General features: G+C 44.9%; 1 protein-coding gene across 4 annotated transcripts in view; it reads right to left on the reverse strand.

The window, feature by feature from the left end:
- The window catches only part of ak9 (adenylate kinase 9), a 702,269-nt gene that overhangs the window by 457,202 nt on the left and 222,960 nt on the right, over positions 1-22,107 (reverse strand). For all 4 annotated transcript variants that reach the window (XM_070885675.1, XM_070885673.1, XM_070885672.1 and 1 more), the window contains exons 14-15: positions 13,124-13,219; positions 3,590-3,679 (exon numbers count right to left, since the gene is read on the reverse strand). In XM_070885675.1, coding sequence (XP_070741776.1) covers positions 3,590-3,679; positions 13,124-13,219 — 186 coding nt within the window. The remainder of the gene's footprint in view (positions 1-3,589; positions 3,680-13,123; positions 13,220-22,107) is intronic.

Here is a 22,107-nt window from a genome sequence, read left to right on the forward strand (position 1 = left end):
AGCCATGATCTCATTGACTGGCGGAACAGGCTCGAGGGGATGAATGGCCTACTCCTGTTATGTTCCTATGAGTGGCTCACCTCCTAACCCCCAAATCCTCTCCACCACCTACAAGGCACCAGACAGGAATGTAATGGAATACTCTCCAATGTCTGGATGGGTGCAGCTGACACCAGTCTGCTTGATCGGCACCTCATTCACTAGCGTCAACACCCACTGCTTCCACTGGTATAATGTAGCTGCAGCGTGTACTGTCTACAGGATGCACTCTAGCACTTGTCAAGGCATGTTCAGTAGTACATCCCAAACCCACAATCTCTACCCCCTAGGACAAAGGAAGCAGGTACATGGGAATACCATCATCTCCAAGTTTCCCTCCATGTCATACACCATCTTGACTTGGACATATGTCACCATTCGTTCAATATCACTGGGTAAAAGTCCTGGAACTCCCTATCTAGCAGCATTATGGGAGCATTTTCACCATACAGACTGCAGCGTTCAAGAAAGCCCACTATCACCTCTTCAAGATGACTAAGGATGGGCAATTAAATGCCGGCCTTGCCAGCAATGCCCACATCCTGTGAATTAACATATTTTAAAAATTGCAACAAGGGCATAAATATCTTGAAGAATCAATACGATGGAAGCTTCAAGCCCCATCGGATTAAAATGAAAAGAGGAATGATACGGAAGGGATCATTTCAGGTGGAAGTTGAACTTCAACTGAAGATTGTGAAAAGTTATACTGAATATAGGTGATCCACAATTTGTGCAACCTCCACAGATAGTATGGAAATAACAAACTAATACATAGTTTTAGTAGTGTTTTCAGGGTCTATGGGCTAGAAATTGAATTGATTAGCGCCACCTATTTGCGCTTGCGAGGGGCGATACCAGAGCAGTAAAGGGTTATCGCCCCGGTGCAGTGATTTTAGTGCTGCTCGTGAACTTGATTATGCTTTTACATGCGGCATTAATATTTAGCGCCGAGCACTGTAGCGCTACTGAAACGGTGACATCAATGAGTGTGCAGTGTGCAAATTCCACTTACTTCGCCGGATTTTCCGCCTGGCGCTAATCATATCACAGAAAGCTGGCGTTTTGACCTTTGAAACAGCTCCTGGGGCGCATTCCATGACATGCACATGATTTCCAATGCTTTTTAAACCTTTGCCCAAACTTGAATAATGCTCCAAGGTTAACGCCCCAATATCACCAAAGAGAAGTGTACAATGGCTACTTTCAATGCTCCACTTCCCTCTTAGGACGCTAAAAATGAATATTGAGAAAGCCAGCGCTAAATATCACCCAGCACTATACTTATCGCCCAGGCGATGTTAGCGCCTCAAAACCGGTTATAATCAATTTTTCCCCCTATATCTTTTCAAGTTAACTTGGTACAGTGTTTAAGTACTCATTATCATGGATTGCTGAATAATGCTTAGTAGAAGCATAAAAACTGCTCCAGGTTACATTATAAATGCTTTGAGTGGAACCCTTAAACTTTAGCCCAGGTTTTTGCCACTGAACATATAAAGTGAACTGTAAGCTTTTCTGGTGATCCTGTCCTTTTAGGAATAATGCAAGAAAACAATTTGCTACTCAATTTTCTCATTTCTGTTTAATAATAGGCTTTGTTCTCAAAGGACATAAACAACCCACCTAGAATGAGAAAAACCTTTTAAACTGTCGATATAAAATGCTAACATCCTCTAAACATCCACAAGGCAATACTTGTTTTTCATGAAGTATAAGGGATATGGATACCTTAGTCCACTACCCTGTGTACTGACGGGATTTCATCTTGCTCCTCATCATCTAATGGATCCGTACTTCTTGCAGCTCACCCTTATCAAGCCGCATTTATTCTCTCTTAATCCAACTACATCACTGGGGTGATCAAGATATCTGAAATGATGTTTTAACAGACTAAAGAGACGCTCTTTATTTCTGGTTTGTGACTGTGCATCATTGTCAGCCCTTTCTTGAAAGTTAAGAGGTTTCACACAGATATCATAGGCCATGTCAGAAGCTGATAATGTGTATCTTCCAGGAGTCAACCTTAAAATCTCGTTTCCTCCTGAAACAATGAGGAGGCGTGCATCATGAATACTCCCTGGAAAATGAGGATTCATATATACTATGTTCTAACAATGTTTAGAGACCATTTGGATGTTCATATGACAGTACCCATTGGACATTACATCATGTACAGATGGACTTTTGATGTGTGGTCAATGGTACATTACAACAACAAGTATTTGTATTGCGCCTTTTAAGGTAGTGAAACATCCCAAGGCGCTTCACAGGAGTATTATGAGATTTTTAAAATTGACACTGAGCCACATAAGGAGAAATTAGGGCGGGTGACCAAAAGCTTGTTCAAAGAGGTAGGTTTTAAGAAGGGTCCTGAAGGAGGAAAGAGAGGAGAGAGGTGAAAAAATTTAGGCAGGGAATTCCAGAGCTTAGGGCCTAGGCAACAGAAGGCACAGCCATTTGAGGATGCGTTCATCATTAATACTCCCTGGAAAATGAGGTTTCACATACAGTATGTTCTAGCAATGGTCAGAGACCATTTGGGAGATTACAGAGATAGAGAGGGGCAAGGCCATAGAGGGATTTGAAAACTAGGATGAGAATTTTGAAATCGAGGCGTTGCTTAATCAGGAGCCAATGTAGGTCAGCGAGCACAGGGGTGATTGCTACGAGTTAGGGCACGGGCAGCCGAGCTTTGGATCACCTCCAGTTTATGTAGGGTAAAAAGTGGAAGGCCAGCCAGCAGTGCATTGGAATGGTCAAGTCTAGAGGCAAAAAAGGCATGGGTGAGGGTTTGAGAATGCCACACAATTTGAATCAACCTCTCCATTTGCTCCTTTATACCAGAGTTTACTTTAATATATATTGATTGATGCATGATCAAACAGAGCATCTATTACCTTTTTGATGCAGCGGTATACTGCACCTTAAGTGACCTCGACTGCTAGTGCCTGAAAGCACTCATTGGGTGGAGAAATTTAATGTAATGATGAATTTCACTTCAAATAACAGTGCCATTCAGAATGTGCTCTTTGGCTGCAAGAGCTAGTAGGGGTCAATGATCATGATCTTGGAGAGATCCGGGTGGTTTGCAGGTAGGGTGCGGAGTGTGCAAGGTATTACAACTATTGGACAGACTGGATGTACCAGTTGGTCTTTTCCTGTCCATCATTATTTCTATGTTCGTATGTATCAGGCACTGCACAAACTAGTCTTTCAGCTAGTTGGCCCGTGATATAATGACTGGATTGGAAAAAGCAAGCACTTGATTTTTGTGTCCTTGAATCTCTCTGCCATCCTTTCCTGCTCTCCTCGTGAAGGGTCATACACTGGAAATGTTAATCCTATGTTTCTCTCTCCAAAGATGCTGCCTGAGCTACTGAGTCTTTCCAGCATTTTTTGTTTTTAACCTAGGCTGCAATATTCAGTAAATGTTTTCTTGTTGAAAATTTTGAGTTCACTCATACTTAACCATTCTTCAAATGTTTGTGGCTCCCTCTGCTGATTTAAAACCTGCTTTAAATGTAAGTCATTGAAATGTTATACCTACCTAGGTCTAAAGGTGTTAAATCTTTCTTGTCTGCTTCTTGATCTGTTACAGCTTCAATCTTTTCTGGATCTACTTCTGGAACAAGTTCATCTATTTATAAATAAAACACAAAAAAGCTCTTACAATTATATAAAATGTACACTCTCAAATATAATACAATTGTACTTTTCCGCTTTATTGTGGAAATACCTTTGCAAATAAAAGGATTTGAATGTTAGCCATTGGGAATACACTGACAGTTTACAGATGGAGTTTGCATTTTTCTATAAATGTATAAATATAAAGTTATAGGGCTCAAAATTGGCCATGACTTGCTCCAATTTTTTTTGGAGTAAGTTAGTTTTTCTGGCGTAAGTTTAAAAAACGCCACTTTCCCTAATCAACTTGCTCCAGAGTAACTCAAGTTAGGTACGATATTTTTTTAGTTGAGTTTTTTTTTCAAAAGGGGGCATTCCCAGTCACTTACGGCAGTTTTGACCATTTATGCCACTTTGGCCAGTTAAAGCTTACTCCAAATCGACTTAGGTCAGCGTATGTGGCCTGCTCTGAAAAACCTTGCGGGCAGTTAAGAAATCGGCGCACATTAGTACAACGGCGGACATTCGGCCTGGGATAGAGGTGGGAAGGGAACCGGAGAGGACCTGAAACTAAGCAATCAAGCACCAAACATTGCAAGAAAAAGCTCAAACAATTAAAATACTCATAGAAATCAAGTAAATCCTACTTTAATCTTTAAAGTCGGCCCGGGAAAGCAGCGGGTCGGCCTGTGCATGAGGCCATTCGGCCTGGGATAGAGTTGGCTGCAAATGAACAGGGAGGTGCGGATGCAGAGTGACCGAACGCGGCATCGATGGGGGTGGGGGTGGGGGAGAGAGAGTGAGAGATGCTGCCCTTTAAATCAACGGGGGGGGGGGCGGGGAAAGCAGAGCGACAGAACACGACATCGGTGGGGGGTGGGGGGGAAGAGATAGAGCGAGAGATGCTGGCCTTGATATCACCGGTGGGGGGGAGAAAGGTGAAGCAGAGCGACTGAACGCAGCATCGGTGGGGGGTGAGGGGAGAGAGAGAGAAAGAGATTACCTTTAAAAATGGCCGAGTGCTAAGTTTCGGCGCTACTGGGCATGCGGCACATCGGACCTGACACCAACGCGCATGCGGAGAGCGGCAGGCAGAGTTTCTGACACGGGGCCTTATCTCCGCCCCCCCCCTAATCGACTGGCCAGGCTGCGCCAAGCCACGGGACATGCAGCAGAGCGGCCAGGATGGGGGCACATTTTTTCGCCGCTGTTTTCAGCGCACAAAGTCGGTGCATCTCGGGTGAGTGTGCCGAAAAAAGGGGTTGGGGAAAATTGAGCCCATAACAAGCACAAATATATTTTTGATCACATTTTGTAGATATTCTTTATCGAGTTAGGAATAAACATATTTTACTACAGTTCAACTGGTTATTCATGCATAGAATAAATGGTTCTTTTTCACATTATACAGTTTCAGATCTGAACATTGATATAAAGATAGCTGCACTTGCAAAATGGCAATTTGTTGTGATCCAAAAAGATATAAAAAAAGACATACTTTTCCGCTGGCTCCCTGAAAGTAGCTGTGGGAATGAACAGGTGGAGGTGTGGCACGTTGAAGATGCCATTATATTTGAAGAATGAAGAAAACCCTATCAAGAAGATAATCCTTTTTCTTCACACCAGGCATCATTTACGGACAACAATATTTAACATTTAAAAAATCCCAAGGTACTTTCACAGTGACACGAAGAATAAAGGATGCCGAGCTAAAGAAGAATTAAGAGGGGTGCCCAAAACGTGGTCAAAAAGGTGAATTTTAAAGGCCGAGAGGGAGCTAAAAAGGCAGAGGGGTATAGAGAGGAAACTAAGCAATAGAAGGAGTAGGCCATTCGGCACCTCAAGCCTCCATTCAATAAGATCATGGCTGATCTCGTACCTCAACTACATTATCCCCATATCCCTTCAATCCCTTAATACCCCAAAATTATTAAGTGTGAACAAAGGCATATGAAAGTAGGGAAGAAGGGGATGTACAAAAGGCTGGACTCAGAGGAAGAAAGTTCGGAGTGAGGGGTTAAAGGGCTGGAGGAGGTTCGAGCCAGATGATGAACCCTGGTTCAATGAGGAATAACAACAACAACTTTTATTTATATAGCACCTTTAATGTAGTAAAACGTTCCAAGGCGTTTCACAGCTGTGTTCTAAGACAAAACAGATAAATTTGACACTGAGCCACATAAGAAGACATTACGGCAAATGACCAAAAGCTTGTTTAAAAAGGTAGGTTTTAAGGAGCGACTTAAAGGAGGAAAGAGAGGCAGAGAGACGGAGAAGTTTAGGGAGGGAGTTCCAGAGCTTAGGGCCCAAACAGCTGAAAACACGGCCACCGATGGTTCAGAAGTTATAATCAGGGATGCTCAAGAGGACAGAATTTGAGAAACGCAGACATCGCGTGGGGTGTGAGGCTGAAAGAGATTACAGAGATAGGGAGGGGCGAGGCCATGGAGGGATTTGTAAATAAGGATGAAAATTTTGAAATCGAGGTGTTGCTTAACCGGGAGCCAATGTAGGTCAGCGTGCACAGGGGTGATTGGTGATCGGGACTTGGTGCGAGGTAGGACACGGGCTGCTGAGTTTTGGATAACCTCAAGTTTACGCAGTGTGGAATGTGGGAGGCCAGCCAGGAGTACATTGGAGTAGTCCAGTCCAGAGGTACAAAGGCATGGATGAGGGTTTCAGCAGCAGAAGAGCAGAGGCAAGAGTATGGGGCAGGCAATGTTACGGAGGTGGAAATAGGCGGTTTTAGTTATGCTGCGGATATGTGGCCGGAAACTCATTTCAGGGTCAAATATGATGCCGAGGTTGCGAACAGTCTGGGCTAGCCTCAGATAGATGCTAGGGAGAGGGATGGAGTCAGTGGCTAGGGAACGCAGTTTGTGGCAGGGACCAAAGACAATGGCTTTGGTCTTCCCAATATTTAATTGGAGAAAATTTCTGCTCATCCAGTACTGGATGTTGGATAAGCAGCCTGACAATTTAGAGACCATGGAGGGGTCGAGAGAAGTGGTATAGAGATAGAGCTGGGTGCCGTCGGCGTACATGTGTAAACTAACTCAAGTGTTTTCAGATGATATCGCCAAGGGGCAACATATAGATGAGAAATATGAGGGGGCCAAAGATAGATCTTTGGGGGACACCAAAGGTTACGATGCGGGAGTGGGAAGAGAAGCCTTTGCAGGAGATTTTCTGGCCACAATTAGATTGATAAGAATGGAACCCAGCGAGTGAGGTCCCACCCAGCTGGACGATGGTGGAGAGGTGTTGGAGGAGAATGGAGTGGCCAACAGTGTCAAAGACTGCAGGCAGGTCCAGGATGAGGAGGAATACTTTACCTTTGTCACAGTCACAAAGGATGTCATTTGTGATTTTGATGAGAGCCATTTCAGTACTGTGGCAGAGGTGGAAACCAGATTGAAGGGATTCAAACATGGAGTTCTGGGAAAGATGGGCACGGATTTGGGAGGCGACAACATGTTCATCGACTTTGGAGAGGAAAGGGAAGTTGGAGATGGGGTGGTAGCTAGCAAGCACAGGGGGGTCAAGAATTGTTTTTCTGAGAGGGGTGATGACCGCAGATTTGAAGGAGAGGGGACAGTACCTGAGGAGAGAGAACTGTTAACAATGTTGGCTAACCTGGGAGCCAAAAAATGAAGTTGGGTGGTCAGCAGTTTAGTGGGAATAGGGTCATGGGAGAAGGAAGTGGGTTTCATGGACAAGATGAGCGTGGAGAGGTCGAGAGGGGAAATCAGACAGAAACTAGACAATGATGCAAGTTTAGGGCTAGGGCAGGGGGGAGCGTCAGAGGAAGTTTGGCCCGATGGGCTAGGGAAGAAGTCCATGAGCTCCTCACACTTATTGTTGAAGGTGAATGAGGTGGAGACAAGGGAGAGGGGTTTAAGAAGACAGTTAACAGTTAACAGGGCCTGATGGACTGCATCCCAGAGTACTTAAGGAGGTGGCCTTGGAAATAGTGGATGCATTGACAGTCATTTTCCAACATTCCATTGACTCTGGATCAGTTCCTATGGAGTGGAGGGTAGCCAATGTAACCCCACTTTTTAAAAAAGGAGGGAGAGAGATAACAGGGAATTATAGACCGGTCAGCCTGACATCGGTAGTGGGTAAAATTATGGAATCAATTATTAAGGATGTCATAGCAGTGCATTTGGAAAGAGGTGACATGATAGGTCCAAGTCAGCATGGATTTGTGAAAGGGAAATCATGCTTGACAAATCTTCTGGAATTTTTTGAGGATGTTTCCAGTAGAGTGGACAAGGGAGAACCAGTTGATCTGGTATATTTGGACTTTCAGAAGGCTTTCGACAAGGTCCCACACAAGAGATTAATGTGCAAAGTTAAAGCACATGGGATTGGGGGTAGTGTGCTGACGTGGATTGAGAACTGGTTGTCAGACAGGAAGCAAAGAGTAGGAGTAAATGGGGACTTTTCAGAATGGCAGGCAGTGACTAGTGGGGTACCGCAAGGTTCTGTGTTGGGGCCCCAGCTGTTTACACTGTACATTAATGATTTAGACGAGGGGATTAAATGTAGTATCTCCAAATTTGCGGAAGACACTAAGTTGGGTGGCAGTGTGAGCTGCGAGGAGGATGCTATGAGCTGCAGAGCGACTTGGATAGGTTAGGTGAGTGGGCAAATGCATGGCAGATGAAGTATAATGTGGATAAATGTGAGGTTATCCACTTTGGTGGTAAAAACAGAGAGACAGACTATTATCTGAATGGTGACAGATTAGGAAAAGGGGAGGTGCAACGAGACCTGGGTGTCATGGTACATCAGTCATTGAAGGTTGACATGCAGGTACAGCAGGCGGTTAAGAAAGCAAATGGCATGTTGGCCTTCATAGCGAGGGGATTTGAGTACAGGGGCAGGGAGGTGTTGCTACAGTTGTACAGGGCCTTTGTGAGGCCACACCTGGAGTATTGTGTACAGTTTTGGTCTCCTAACCTGAGGAAGGACATTCTTGCTATTGAGGGAGTGCAGCGAAGGTTCACCAGACTGATTCCCGGGATGGCGGGACTGACCTATCAAGAAAGACTGGATCAACTGGGCTTGTATTCACTGGAGTTCAGAAGAATGAGAGGGGACCTCATAGAAACGTTTAAAATTCTGACGGGGTTAGACAGGTTAGATGCAGGAAGAATGTTCCCAATGTTGGGGAAGTCCAGAACCAGGGGACACAGTCTAAGGATAAGGGGTAAGCCATTTAGGACTGAGATGAGGAGGAACTTCTTCACCCAGAGAGTGGTGAACCTGTGGAATTCTCTACCACAGAAAGTTGTTGAGGCCAATTCACTAAATATATTCAAAAAGGAGTTAGATGAAGTCCTTACTACTAGGGGGATCAAGGGGTATGGTGAGAAAGCAGGAATGGGGTACTGAAGTTGCATGTTCAGCCATGAACTCATTGAATGGCGGTGCAGGCTAGAAGGGCCGAATGGTCTACTCCTGCACCTATTTTCTATGTTTCTATGTTTCTAAAGAATAGTGCTAGCTACCACCCCATCTGCAACCTCCCTTTCCTCTCCAAAGTCCATGAATATGTTGTCTTTGCATTCCAGAATGATCCTGGAATAGTGAGCAGTTTTTGCAGACAAGAGTAGCAGCTGATAATGCTTTATGTGGTTGAGCCAGATCTGGCGGTGAATGGCTAAACCAGTTGTCCGTCACATCCGGGCCCCTTGGACTTGGGGGAGCAAAGATGAGGGCTGTACCGGGGGAACGGCCAGGGTGAGAGAGAGTAAAGATTTAACAAGGACTAGGGAATTAAAGGTGGTGGTGAGGGTGTGGTTGAGCAGATCGGTGGTTGCAGAAAGGTCATGGTGAAAGGAGGGCCAAAGGCTGGACAGTTTGGAGTTGATAAGTGCAGTAATAAGAAAGTTTGCAGAGCGTTTTTTCCAGTGGTGGATGCAGAATGAAGTAGGATTGGGTGGGGGAAGAGGGGTGTGGGTGGAGGACAATACAAGGAAATGGTCAGAGATGGCCTTATCTGTAATTGGCATTGTAGGAATAGTGAGGCCACGAGAGATGGCAATTTCAAGGGAGTGGCCGTGAATATGGGTTGAGGAATTCACATGGAGGGAGAGATTAAGGGAGGGCAGGGGGATAGTGAACTCAGAATGTAGAACAGCATGTCAGGAGCAGCACTAGACTACCTGAAAATGAGGTTCAACCCGGTAAAGCTACAACATAGGACGACATGCATGCTAAGCAGCGCAAACAGCATGCTATCCAGATCTAAGCGATCCCACAACCATCGAATCGGGTCAAAGCTCTGCATTCCTGCCACATCCAGTTACAAAAGGTGGTGGACAATTAAGCAAGTAATGGGAGCAGGAGGATCGCTGAACATCTCCATCCTCAATGAGGGCGGAGCCCAACACGCAAGTGCGAAAGATAAGGATAAAGCATTTGAAAACATCTTCCGCCAGAAGTGCCGAGTAGATGATCCATCTCAGTTTCCTCCTGAGGTCCCCACCAGCCTTATTCCAAACATAGACAAAAGAGCTGAATTACAGAAGTGAGGTGAGAGCGACTGCTCTTGACATTAAGGCAGCATTCAGCCGAGTGTGGCACCAACGAGCCCTAGTAAAACTGAAGTCAATGGGGATTAGGAGGAAAACTCACCAGTAGTTGGAGTCAAACCCAGCACAAAGGAAGATGGTTGTTCTTGTTGGAGACCAATCATCTGAGCCCCAGAATATCACTACAAGAGTTCCTCAAAGCAGTGTCTTAGCTCCTTCATCAGAAGGTCAGAGTGGGGATGTTACACAATGTTCAGCTCCATTAATAATTCCTTAGATAATGAAATAGTGCATGCCCACATGCAACAAGACCTGGACAACATCCAGGCCTGGGCTGATAAGGGACAAGTAACAAGCGTCAGGCAATGACCATCTCCAACAAGGGAGAGTCTGAAGGGGTTAAAAGTTAGATTAGCGGCTTAACTGACTAGCTGGCTGATGTAATCAAGGAGAAGTCTGGCAAAAACAAAGACAGTTGCTGACAGTTGAAAAGAGCAGATTACACGATGATTGGGGCCATGCATTGAACAATGAGCCGCCAATCAAGAACAGGGCAAATGAGATAAAACAAGATGTGTTTGTGAAGAGGTGATTAAGTGTACGTAAATTGGATAAAAGCTAAAGAGTAGAACAATGGTAAATGTGGAAACAGGGCAAATGAGATAAAACAAGATGTGTTTTGTGGAGATGTGATTAAGGGTATGTGCCTTGGATAATTAATTGGCCAAGTCCCGAAGATTGTATATAAACCAAATGCTCAAATGTAAAAGTTAGACTCTCTCCTCAGCTGCGGCTGAGGGTGCCTCTCCCTGTACATACTTGAATAAAGATTGCTTGAAACCAGTACACTCTCATCTCCGTCTGCATTGAGGCAGAGAGAAAAAACCCCAACAGAGTCTAACCACCTTCCTTTGACATTCAACAGCATTACCAACGCTGAATCCCCCACAAATCAACATCCTGAGAGCCGCTACTGACCAGAAACTCAACTGGACTAGCCACATAAACACAGCGCCTACTAGAGCAGATCAGAGGCTGGGTATTCTGCGCTGTGGGAGTACATCATCATCATCATAGGCAGTCCCTCGGAATCGAGGAAGACTTGCTTCCACTCTTAAAATGAGTCCTTAGGTGGCTGAACAGTCCAATACAAGAACCACAGTCCCTGTCACCGGTGGGACAGATAGCTGTTGAGGGTAAGGGAGGGTGGGACAGGTTTACCGCACGCTCTTTCCGTTACCTGCTCCTGATTTCTGCATGCTCTCGGCGTTGAGACTCGACGTGCTCAGCGCCCTCCTGGATGCACTTCCTCCTCTTAGGGCGGTCTTTGGCCAGGGACTCCCAGGTGTCAGTGGGGATGCTGCACTTTATCAGGGAGGCTTTGAGGGTGTCCTTGTAACGTTTCCTCTGCCCACCTTTGGCCTGTTTGCCGTGAAGAAGCTCCAAGTAGAGCGCTTGCTTTGGGAGTCTCGTGTCTGGCATGCGGACAATGTGGCCTGCCCAGCGGAGCAGATCAAGTGCAGTCAGTGCTTCAATGCTGGGGATGTTGGCCTGGTCGACGACGCTAATGTGGGAGTACATTCATCAGATGAACTGCGACAGTTCAAGAATAAGGCTCATCATCACCTTTTCAAGGGCAACTACGATTCGCCAATCAATCCTGGTATTGCTAGCGACACCCACATCCCCAGAATGAATGAAAAAAAAACACCCACAGTCCATACACGTCTCCAATGATAGATAGCAGTATGGAAGACATTTTCCTTTTTCATGATACACATCATAGGCGAGGATGACTTGCTAACATGCCAAAAAGGAATGAGTTCACAGGTGTTTCAATGAAGGACCTAATATTCCAGGTCCCGAACAACATTTTGGAGGGTGGAAGATGCCTGTGCTTGGATTTTTTTAATGTGTGGTGGCTGTTGCACACAATGATACTACATGATTGGTCAATGCTGAGGGAATCTTCTGTTAGTGTGGAGGGTGCAAAGTTGACCAGACTAATAGAATGATGAAGTTAGCTGATGCAAATGCACACCAATGGGAGAGAGATGAACAGTGATTAGCTATACCACTTGGCATTTAGGAAGGTGTGACACCACATCCTGGATCAATGGTCAGTACTTCTTTGGGCATTAAGGTGGAGCATCTTGAAGTAAAAGGAGCCCAGTTGGCATGGATAAACTGAAGGCTGGGGTGGAGCAGTGTTGGTTTCAGAAAGTGCAGGCACTAGTATAGTCAGTTTGGTGCTTTATTCAATTTTCACCATAATTATTCTCTAGAACTGTTCAACCCAATATGTACAAGTGGAGAACCTGAGGCAAATTCAACATATGGTGGTGTCCTGCTTGGCCAACATGCATCAGAGGCATTTGATGCAAAGATTTAAGCTCTCTTTGAAAGGATTGAGAAAGGAGCAAGCTATCTTCGAAGTGTGCTCTATATATATAATGAATGTGTCTGACATGATGTCATGATGTTCAGACTGTCTTAAAAACTAGAATATTCCTTTTTTCAATCCTCTTAAACAGAAGTTGTCATTTTTATTATTCCTCCTCCTCCTGCCAAGGATAAGCGCACTTATGCCAGTTCACTTCAGTGATGTCTGGAATGAAGAAGAATGTGTTAAAATAATAAAATCATATTTATGTTTTATGTAAATTTTGTTACTGCCATGCTATTATCTTTGATTTGTAAATCAGTCTATGAAAATCTATTAATGTTACTTGTGTATTGTAGGACACAGATTAACAAATTTCAACTTGTAATTGCTGTTCCTATATCTAAACTAAGTTGTAATGCTACATTTTGCTGAGAAAATTAAGTGTAGGTTAAATAAGCTTATGAAAACTTTGGGAAGTGTACTCTAATCATCAGTAAGAATGTATGCTGCTAGACTGAAACTGTACCTTTACTGGTAGAGACATCTTCACTTCTCTCATCTTCCTCAGCTATACCTACAGTCTCCACATTTAATTCCCGAGCTAGTAGCCAGTCAAGTTCAGCTGTAGAAGACAATCACTCATAAGAAATACAGTCTGATCTCTAGCAACATGTAATCTTTTTATTGTAATGCATAGTCTGAAATAGTAAATAATGTGTATGAAAAAGACCTGGCTTGCTCTGAACATTTTCTAGTTAAAGCAAAATACCCCTGGTATTCTATAATTAGCACTGGAGTAAGATTCAAGCATTCAAGCTGTTTTGTCAATGTCAATATTAGGTTAACAAATTAATGTCAAAGTTGCTTACAATACAATACCATGATGACTAAGTAAAACAATATTAAGGAGCTTCAAGATAATTGAAATGTATAAAACAACTTAACTTTACATGTTCTTAGAACTACCAAAATAAAATTTAAAAATGCACTAGTGAACCTCCCAATAAGTAGGACGATACACCATTTTATGATGATGAGTTATATAATGTAACACAGAAATTGGGCTAAAAATTCAGTATAGCCCGGCTTGAGCCGCTGACACCGCCTGGTTGCTAACTTTAGCATCGGGCAATGTTTACCCCCTCCAACCGGGACATTCAGGTTTAGCACCCCAAGAGGGGAGTGGAGTGCCAAGGAAAGCGTTCCACATTCGTCTTAGGGTGCTAACCCTGATTCCTGGGGCAATAGCGCAACTGAAGCTCTGGCACTAGGAAATCGGCATCCTATCGCCTAATGGGGAGGTCCGATGGATTACCTGAAAACTAGAAAAAAATGGACCGGAACTCCTTTGAAAACTGTTGCACACCAATCAAGGTGAAATAAGTGCACAATAACTAAATGGAAATGCAAAAATCGCAACTTATGGACACCCCCACCTGGTCAGCCATCTCCTTAGTGCCCCGGTATGTCGGGAAATGCCTGCTTTTCCTGTTGCGATTAGTGGCAGGCACTAAGGCAGGCGAACCCAATGAAGTTCCTGACCACGACGCTAATGGAGCGTTGCATGCGCATCTATGTCACTAGAGTGCACAGCGCTAACTGTTAGTGCCACCGGTGAACCTCTACTGATGTTCCTGGGAGGCGCTGACAGCGCGGTACTCCGGCGGTAACAGGTGGCACGAAGCAATCACATTTTTAGCCCAATGTATTTGTAATGAAATAGTTGATCCCTGCAGCAGTGCTCATGGACAAAAACAAATGGTGTCTTTCTTCCTTGTGTGCATATTCTAGACTACTCCAGTGTAATACTGAGGGAGTTCTGACAGAGGAGACATTAAAGTTCTATCCGTCTCTTCTTCTAGTTCAGGTGGACGTTAAAGAGCCTATGGCACTCTCCAAGAAAACCAGTTTTTCCAGTGTCCTAGCTAACCAATGCCAAAAATACAGATGAAATTGTGTTTATCAGATGTTACTGGCATAGAATAGGTGTTGGGTTTACATAGAAACATAGAAAATAGGTGCAGGAGTAGCCATTCAGCCCTTCGAGCCTGCACCGTCATTCAATGGCTGATCATGGCTGATCATTCCCTCAGTACCCCTTTCCTGCTTTCTCTCCATACCCCTTGATCCCCTTAGCCGCAAGGGCCATATCTAACTCCCTCTTGAATATATCCAATGAACTGGCATCAACAACTCTCTGCGGCAGGGAATTCCATAGGTTAACAACTCTCTGTGAAGAAGCTTCTCCTCATCTCAGTTCCAAATGGCCTACCCCTTATCCTAAGACTATGTCCCCTGGTTCTGGACTTCCCCAACATCGGGAACATTCTTCCCGCATCTAACCTGTCCAGTCCCATCAGAATCTTATACGTTTCTATGAGATCCCCTCTCATCCTTCTAAACTCCAGTGAGTAAAGGCCCAGTTGATCCAGTCTCTCCTCATATGACAGTCCAGCCATCCCTGGAATCAGTCTGGTGAACCTTCACTGCACTCCCTCAATAGCAAGAACATCCTTCCTCAGATTAGGAGACCAAAACTGTATACAATATTCCAGGTGAGGCCTCACTAAGGCCATGTACAACTGCAATAAGATCCCCCTGCTCCTATACTCAAATACCCTAGCTATGAAGGCTAACATGCCATTTGCCTTCTTCACCGCCTGCTGTACCTGCATGTCCACTTTCAGTGACTGATAAACCATGGCACCCAGGTCTCGTTGCACCTCCCCTTTTCCTAATCTGCCGCCATCCAGATAATATTCTGCCTTGGTGTTTTTGCCCCCAAAATGGATAACCTCACATTTATCCACATTATACTGCATCTGCCATGCATTTGCCCACTCACCTAACCTGTCCAAGTCACCCTGCAGCCTCTTAGCATCCTCCTCACAGCTCACACCGCCACCCAGTTTAGTGTCATCCGCAAACTTGGAGATATTACACTCAATTACTTCATCTAATTCGTTAATGTATATTGTAAAGAGCTGGGGTCCCAGCACTGAGCCCTGCGGCACTCCACTAGTCACTGCCTGCCATTCTGAAAAGGACCCGTTTATCCCGACTCTCTGCTTCCTGTCTGCCAACCAGTTTTCTATCCACGTCAGTACATTACCCCCAATACCATGCGCTTTGATTTTGCACACCAATCTCTTGTGCGGGACCTTGTCAAAAGCCTTTTGAAAGTCCAAATACACCACATCCACTGGTTCTCCCTTGTCCACTGCTGGTCACATCCTCAAAAAATTCCAGAAGATTTGTCAAGCATGATTTCCCTTTCATAAATCCATGCTGACTTGGTCCGATCCTGTCACTGCTTTCCAAATGCGCTGCTATCTCATCCTTAATGATTGTTTCCAACATCTTCCCCACTACTGATGTCAGGGCTAACCGCATTATAATTACCCGTTTTCTCTCTCCCTCCTTTTTTTAAAAGTGGTGTTACATTAGCTACCCTCCAGTCCATAGGAACTGATCCAGAATCGATAGACTGTTGGAAAATGATTACCAATGCATCTACTATTTCTAGGGCCACTTTCTTAAGTACTCTGAGATGCAGACTATCAGGCCCTGGCGATTTATCGGCCTTCAATCCCATCAATTTCCCGAACACAATTTCCTGACTAATAAGGATTTCGATCAGTTCCTCCTTTTCACGAGACCCTCGAACCGCTAGTATTTCCGGAAGGTTATTTGTGTCTTCCTTAGTGAAGACAGAACCGAAGTATTTGTTTAATTGGTCTGCCATTTCTTTATTCCCCATTATAAATTCTTATACAATGGTCATTACTTATACAATGGTTACTGTACTTAAAAAGTAAATCATTCTGTGTGATAAGGTACTATACAATTAACAAGTCTTTCTTTCTGTAGCTGTTTCTCTGATTGTTTCTAATTCTTTGTGTCCCACTTTCTGTTTTTCTGATTACCTTTACTCTCTCTTCCTCTGTGGCTGTCACACATTTTTCATCATGATTTTTGAATCTCTCCATTTGTATTCACTTGATTATTCATCTTTTCTGAAAGTCTCTCTTGCTATTGGTATCATTTTTTTTCTGTATTATTAGTGTATGACTCTCAAATTCTATGTCTTAATTTTTAACGCCCAGACTATGCAACAAGCTTGCAGCCAACAGTAGCAATCAAGTGTCATGATGGGGATAGGCTGTCTAGGAGCTAGTACTGAAACTGAAATGTTTGACTGGGGATTGAGGTGTAGAGTGCTCCTCTGGGCCCCTCATGGCAAGTTTTAGACCACCCGCCCCACCCCGCTGATTGCCATGGAAGCCCATCCACTTCCTATCCCTGCACTTACCTTGGGCCTGGCAGACAGTGTCCAAGATGCTTGATAGTAATTGCCGGGTAACCATTTTCAGTCAACTTACTGAAGTTTGTGGTCAGGAAGTCGGCCAGCGCCATGTTAATAAATTCCAGATACTAAAATTGGCTGCGTCTCCTGCTCTCAAGGGTTAAAATTAACCCAACAGAGTGGAAAACAAATGTAAAGACAATTACAGTACAAAGGACAAAATTTACATGTATTAAAATCGCTATGTTCTATCAACTGTCAACATTCCATGTAAATTATGTCCCCACTCAAATTTTTGCAGTAGTCTGTAATGCCTGCCAGTGGCATTCACGGGAGTAACATCCCTTCCTTACTTTTTATTTTTCAGTCACAAAAAGTGTAAGCTGTGGCTCAGTGGGTAGCTTGCTCGCCTCTGAGTCAGAAGGTTGTGGGTTCAAATGCCACTCCAAGGACTTGAACACAAAAAAATCTCAGCTGACACTCCAGTGCAGTGCTGAGGGAGTGCTGCACTGTCGCAGGTGCCGTTTTTCAGATGAGACGTTAAACTGAGGCCCTGTCTGCTCTCTCAGGTGGATGTAAAAGATCCCATGGCACTATTTAGAAGAAGAGCAGGGGAGTTATCCCTCGTGCCCTGGCCAATATTTATCCCTGTTTAGAGATAGATAGATTTTTGAATGATAAGGGAGTCAAGGGTTATGCGGAGCGAGCAGGGAAGTGGAGTTGAGGCCAGGACCAGATCAGCCATGATCTTATTGAATGGTGGAGCAGGCTTAAGGGGCCAAATGGCCTACTCCTGCTCCTATTTCTTATTTTCTTATGTAACACTTATTCTCCCAGGTGTATCGAACTGTCTGCTTGATTGCTCACAATGCATGCTTCCACTTCATACTTAAAAAACACAGCTCACAATTTTTCAGTTAAGAGATATCCCAATAGTTAAGTAGGTTTACATAAATGGGTAGGTTAGTCATACAGATCAGGAAGCACCCAGGCTTTTGTCAATTTTATTGATCTCCAGTTGAGGTGGTGCTGGAGGTGCAATAAATTTGCCTCAATGCCCCTGTGCTAAGGAATGGATTAATCAGCATGATTTCTTAGTTGTAATCAATTGAAAGTGCACATGTGAATTTCTAGTGAGTACTGGATGGGGTCAGCTGGCTAGCTTTCTGACATTCAATGTCATAATGGTCACTTGGGCAAGATACCCGCAGGCATCCAGCACTTGTGCAACTGTACTCCAGCAATGGGACAACAACTTCAAAAATTGGCAAGACATAAAAAATTCAGTGGAATCTGACTGTTTATAAAAATAAACTCCATTGAACATAAATATTGAATGATAAATAACCATTTGGTATTTCCTACATTACAACAGTGACTACACTTTAAAAGTACAGGTACTTCATCGGCTGTAAAGTACTTTGGGACACTCAGGACATGAAAGGCACTATAGAAATGCAAGACTTTCTTTTTAGCCTATTAAGTCCACTATTAAAACAGATCCCACCTTTTGAACTCCACTCCACCTATTAATATCCTGAGGGAAAGGCAAAGGCATAGATTTTAAAATAGTGCCCAAAATGGATGTGAAGTGCGTGGGGTATCCACCATGTCCACCTGAAGCCGATACCGCAGGCATGTGCCATTTTGAGGTGCGTGCCTCACTTCTATAGTAAACTCAAGCTACTCACGTTTGTAATTGACAGCTCATCCATTCGGGGGTGGGAAATCCAAATTTAAAGGCAGTTTGCAACCTCTTAAAGGGAAGGCATTTTAGAATCATAGAAAAGTTACAGCACAGAAGGAGGCCATTCGGCCTCTCGAGTCCGTGCAGGCACTCTGCAAGAGCATTTTAGCTAGTCCCACTCCCCCACCCCTTCCCCGAAGCCCTGCAAAGTTTTTTTCCTTCAGGTACTTATCCAATTCCCTTTTGAAAGCCACGATTGAATCTGCCTCCACCACCCTCTCAGGCAATGCATTCTAGATCATAACCACTCGCTGCGTAAAAAGGTTTTTCCGCATGTCGTCTTTGGTTCTTCTGCCAAACATCTTCAATCTATGTCCTCTGATTCTCGACCCTTCTGCCAGTGGGAACCTTTTCTCTCTATCTACTCTGTCTTGACCCCTCATGTTAAATGGTAAATGACAGATCCTGTTGCTGCTAGAGTCACTCGTTTCTAAGAGTGACATGGAGGTCTTGGTGGAGCAGGAAGGAGGTGTTGTTTCCCACAAAAGACACAGGGTGCCCTACCAGATCGTCCAGCTACAGTTGACAGAGGTAGCCGAGTATGTGAATGCCAGGAGTCTGACATCACAGACCTGACAGCAATGTAGGAAAACAAGTAAGACACCATTCACAGTTTTCTTGCAATCTGCACAATCCTGCAGCCTCAGAACTAGAAAGCCCCAGCTTTCCATCTCTCTCCTCCAATCAGAAACACACATCAATGTTCCTCCTTTTGCTTCCACTTGCACATGCTGCACCTGCAGATGATCTCACAATTACTGGGCTCTCTTCCCCATTACTGCTATTGCTCACCATGCAATCTATGGTAACCTGCCATGGACATCTATACATCCCTTCAAGAAGCCAGACATATTTCCTTTCTTCTTGCAGGACAAGCTGCTGCACACTAGGATGGAACTCTCCAGAATCGGAGAAAGGCTACCATGAATTCAAATGTTTACGCCAATGGAGAAGGTGGCCATCAATGTAATAGTCTGAGGGAGAACACAAAGTGTGGCGGGTAGTGAGGATGGAGGTTATCCCACAGGGTGCTTTTCTATCTTCCTCTCTTCTTTTGGGATTGAATTCTCTCCCATACACACACTGAATAACAACCTGGTGACCATAGAGTGGCCACTGATCTGCTTCTTCTTTCCGTTGCCACTACTTGCCTATCATCCCTCTTTCCAGGTCCTTTGCACCATCTGTGATCAGCTTCATCAGACAGAGCAGGGCTGAAGAAGGAGATCAGTGGCCACTGAAGAAGCACCGACACTCACTGTGAGCCAGGCACTCCAAGTACTGTGAGTAATGCGTTTCACAGATCTGCACTGGGTAATTCACTGCACCGTGAGCAGGAGGGAGGGCAGGGACTAAGGATGGCACAAGAGACAACACTCCAGTGTAAAATTGCACCGTAGTTCTGCTATAGAGAACAAAGATGACGATTTCCAGGACCAGGCCTTTAAGAGAAATCTGACAGGTGTGCATCAGCCAAGGGACCGCCACACCATCTCAGACAGTGTGGAGGAGTCCACTTCCAACTTGCGCAGCATCATTGTGCGCGGCATCAAGGCAAAAGCAGTCAATCATGGAGCATATGGTCAGCTCTATGAATGCTGCAGTGGGACCTTCAGTTATGCAGCCTATGGTGACAGCTCTGACAATTTAAATGGATGCTCAAGCCATTGGCACTCATTATTTCCTCAGGCTGTTAGTGTTTGCATGAAAGCATGGATTGGGACTGGAGTGCTGTCATAGCCCTCCAGCAGTCTACACTCCCATAGATCAATGAGAATGCTGAGGTGCAGTCCCATGCAGCGACTTCATATAAGAGGCACTTGCTGCTCTCGCTCAAGAAGACAACATGCCTGCTCTGCTGCAAACGCCTCAACCAATGGCTATCCTAGCTCCATAAAGAGAGCTGTGCCAGATTGACTGGCAGTGGCTGAAATGCCCTCTCAGATCCAAGCTTCTTGGGTGGCCAACCACAGCCATCTCAAGTGCCATCATTGGAGGTTAAGAAACCTTCCACTTCCCATATTGGAGGCACCTTGTAGGAGCAGAATAAGTAAGAGAACACTACAGTCAGGCACTAATGGCGTATAGCAGGGTGGTCCTTAAGGGCCGATTTTAACCAAGCTTACCAGGCAGGAACAGGGTGGGTGGGAAGTTAAAACCACATCTGGGAGATCCTATGAGCTGGATTTTCCAGTCTTCTACGCTCCGTTTTTCGTCCCAGAGCGATCGCAATGGTGACGGTGAGGTCTTCTGCACTCTGCAGCGTTCCTTGGATCTGGTTTTGCGGCGCCGTGGAGCAGCACCGCCCGGAAGAGCTGCGCCGGTGTGCAACGCCCCTGGTTGCAACACTGACACAAGTTTGATCTCCTGCCCGACCCATCCGCCCGGAAGTGCGCCCACAATGACCGCCTGGGAAATGAGGGCGGTCCAACCATCTCATCGGCGAAGAGGTGAGTAAAGGACTCCTGAGGTAAGTGTGATTGTTTTTTCTTTTAATTTTTTTTAGCGATTTGTGTTGTGGTGGCATGGACAATGTTTTCCGAATGTTTTTTTTTAGGTATCCCCCCAAACATCTCTCGGGCTGACTCTTTAGATCGGGAGTTTCCCATCCTTGCACCAAGAGAGGTGTACAATGCCTCCCTTAGTGCTGCGCTATCTGACGCAGGGTCCAGGTGCCCAAACTTACCTACTTAGGCGCAAACTATTCCCGGCCGCTAACTTTCCTGCCCCGCCACCATTATCGCCCTAAAAACATAAAAGCCTAAAATCCAGCCCCTACATTCTTCCTGCATCTTTCCTGTGCACCCCCCCCCCCAACCATTTTACTTGCTAGTTTCTTGCTAGGTGTCAGGCAAATGGGGTTCTAATTGAAAGGTCAAAATCATGGTCTGGTGACATCATATTTGTTTTGTCTTTAATACTCTCATGAATGACTCCACGAGGTCTAGTATTGTACTCGAGCAGTTGTGACCTTAGTCCCATTTATTGTAACTCCAGAGTGAGGCACAAGCATGGTGGGCAGCCTTTTATACTAGGCCCTGCACACCTATGCAGTTGAACCTCAGGTCTCCCACCGCAGTGCCCTCTGGTGGCACATCTTATGTGATTATACAGTTAGTATACATGGTCTACATACATGACAATATTCGTCACCATTGTATTTTAAATCGAAATTGCAAATGCCCGACTCAATATTGGACAACGGTAGAATTGGTGTCTGACTTGAGGGCTCTCAGTTACAGCTCACCGGATCACAGGACGTTTTCAGTTTCTAGATCGCGAGTTCTACACTTTTTTCGGCTTACAACCCTTTAGTTAGCTTTCTTTACTTACGATGGTGCCATCTTGCTTCTCTGTTCTAAATGGACCAAGACCTGGAGGCAGAGGAAAAGGAGGAGCAGCAGTAGCCTCAGCAACCACCGCCACCACCTGCGCCTCTCAGAAGACAACAGGTGAC

This window comes from Pristiophorus japonicus, chromosome 7, assembly GCF_044704955.1.
Source record: "Pristiophorus japonicus isolate sPriJap1 chromosome 7, sPriJap1.hap1, whole genome shotgun sequence".
Taxonomy (NCBI): Eukaryota; Metazoa; Chordata; class Chondrichthyes; family Pristiophoridae; genus Pristiophorus; species Pristiophorus japonicus.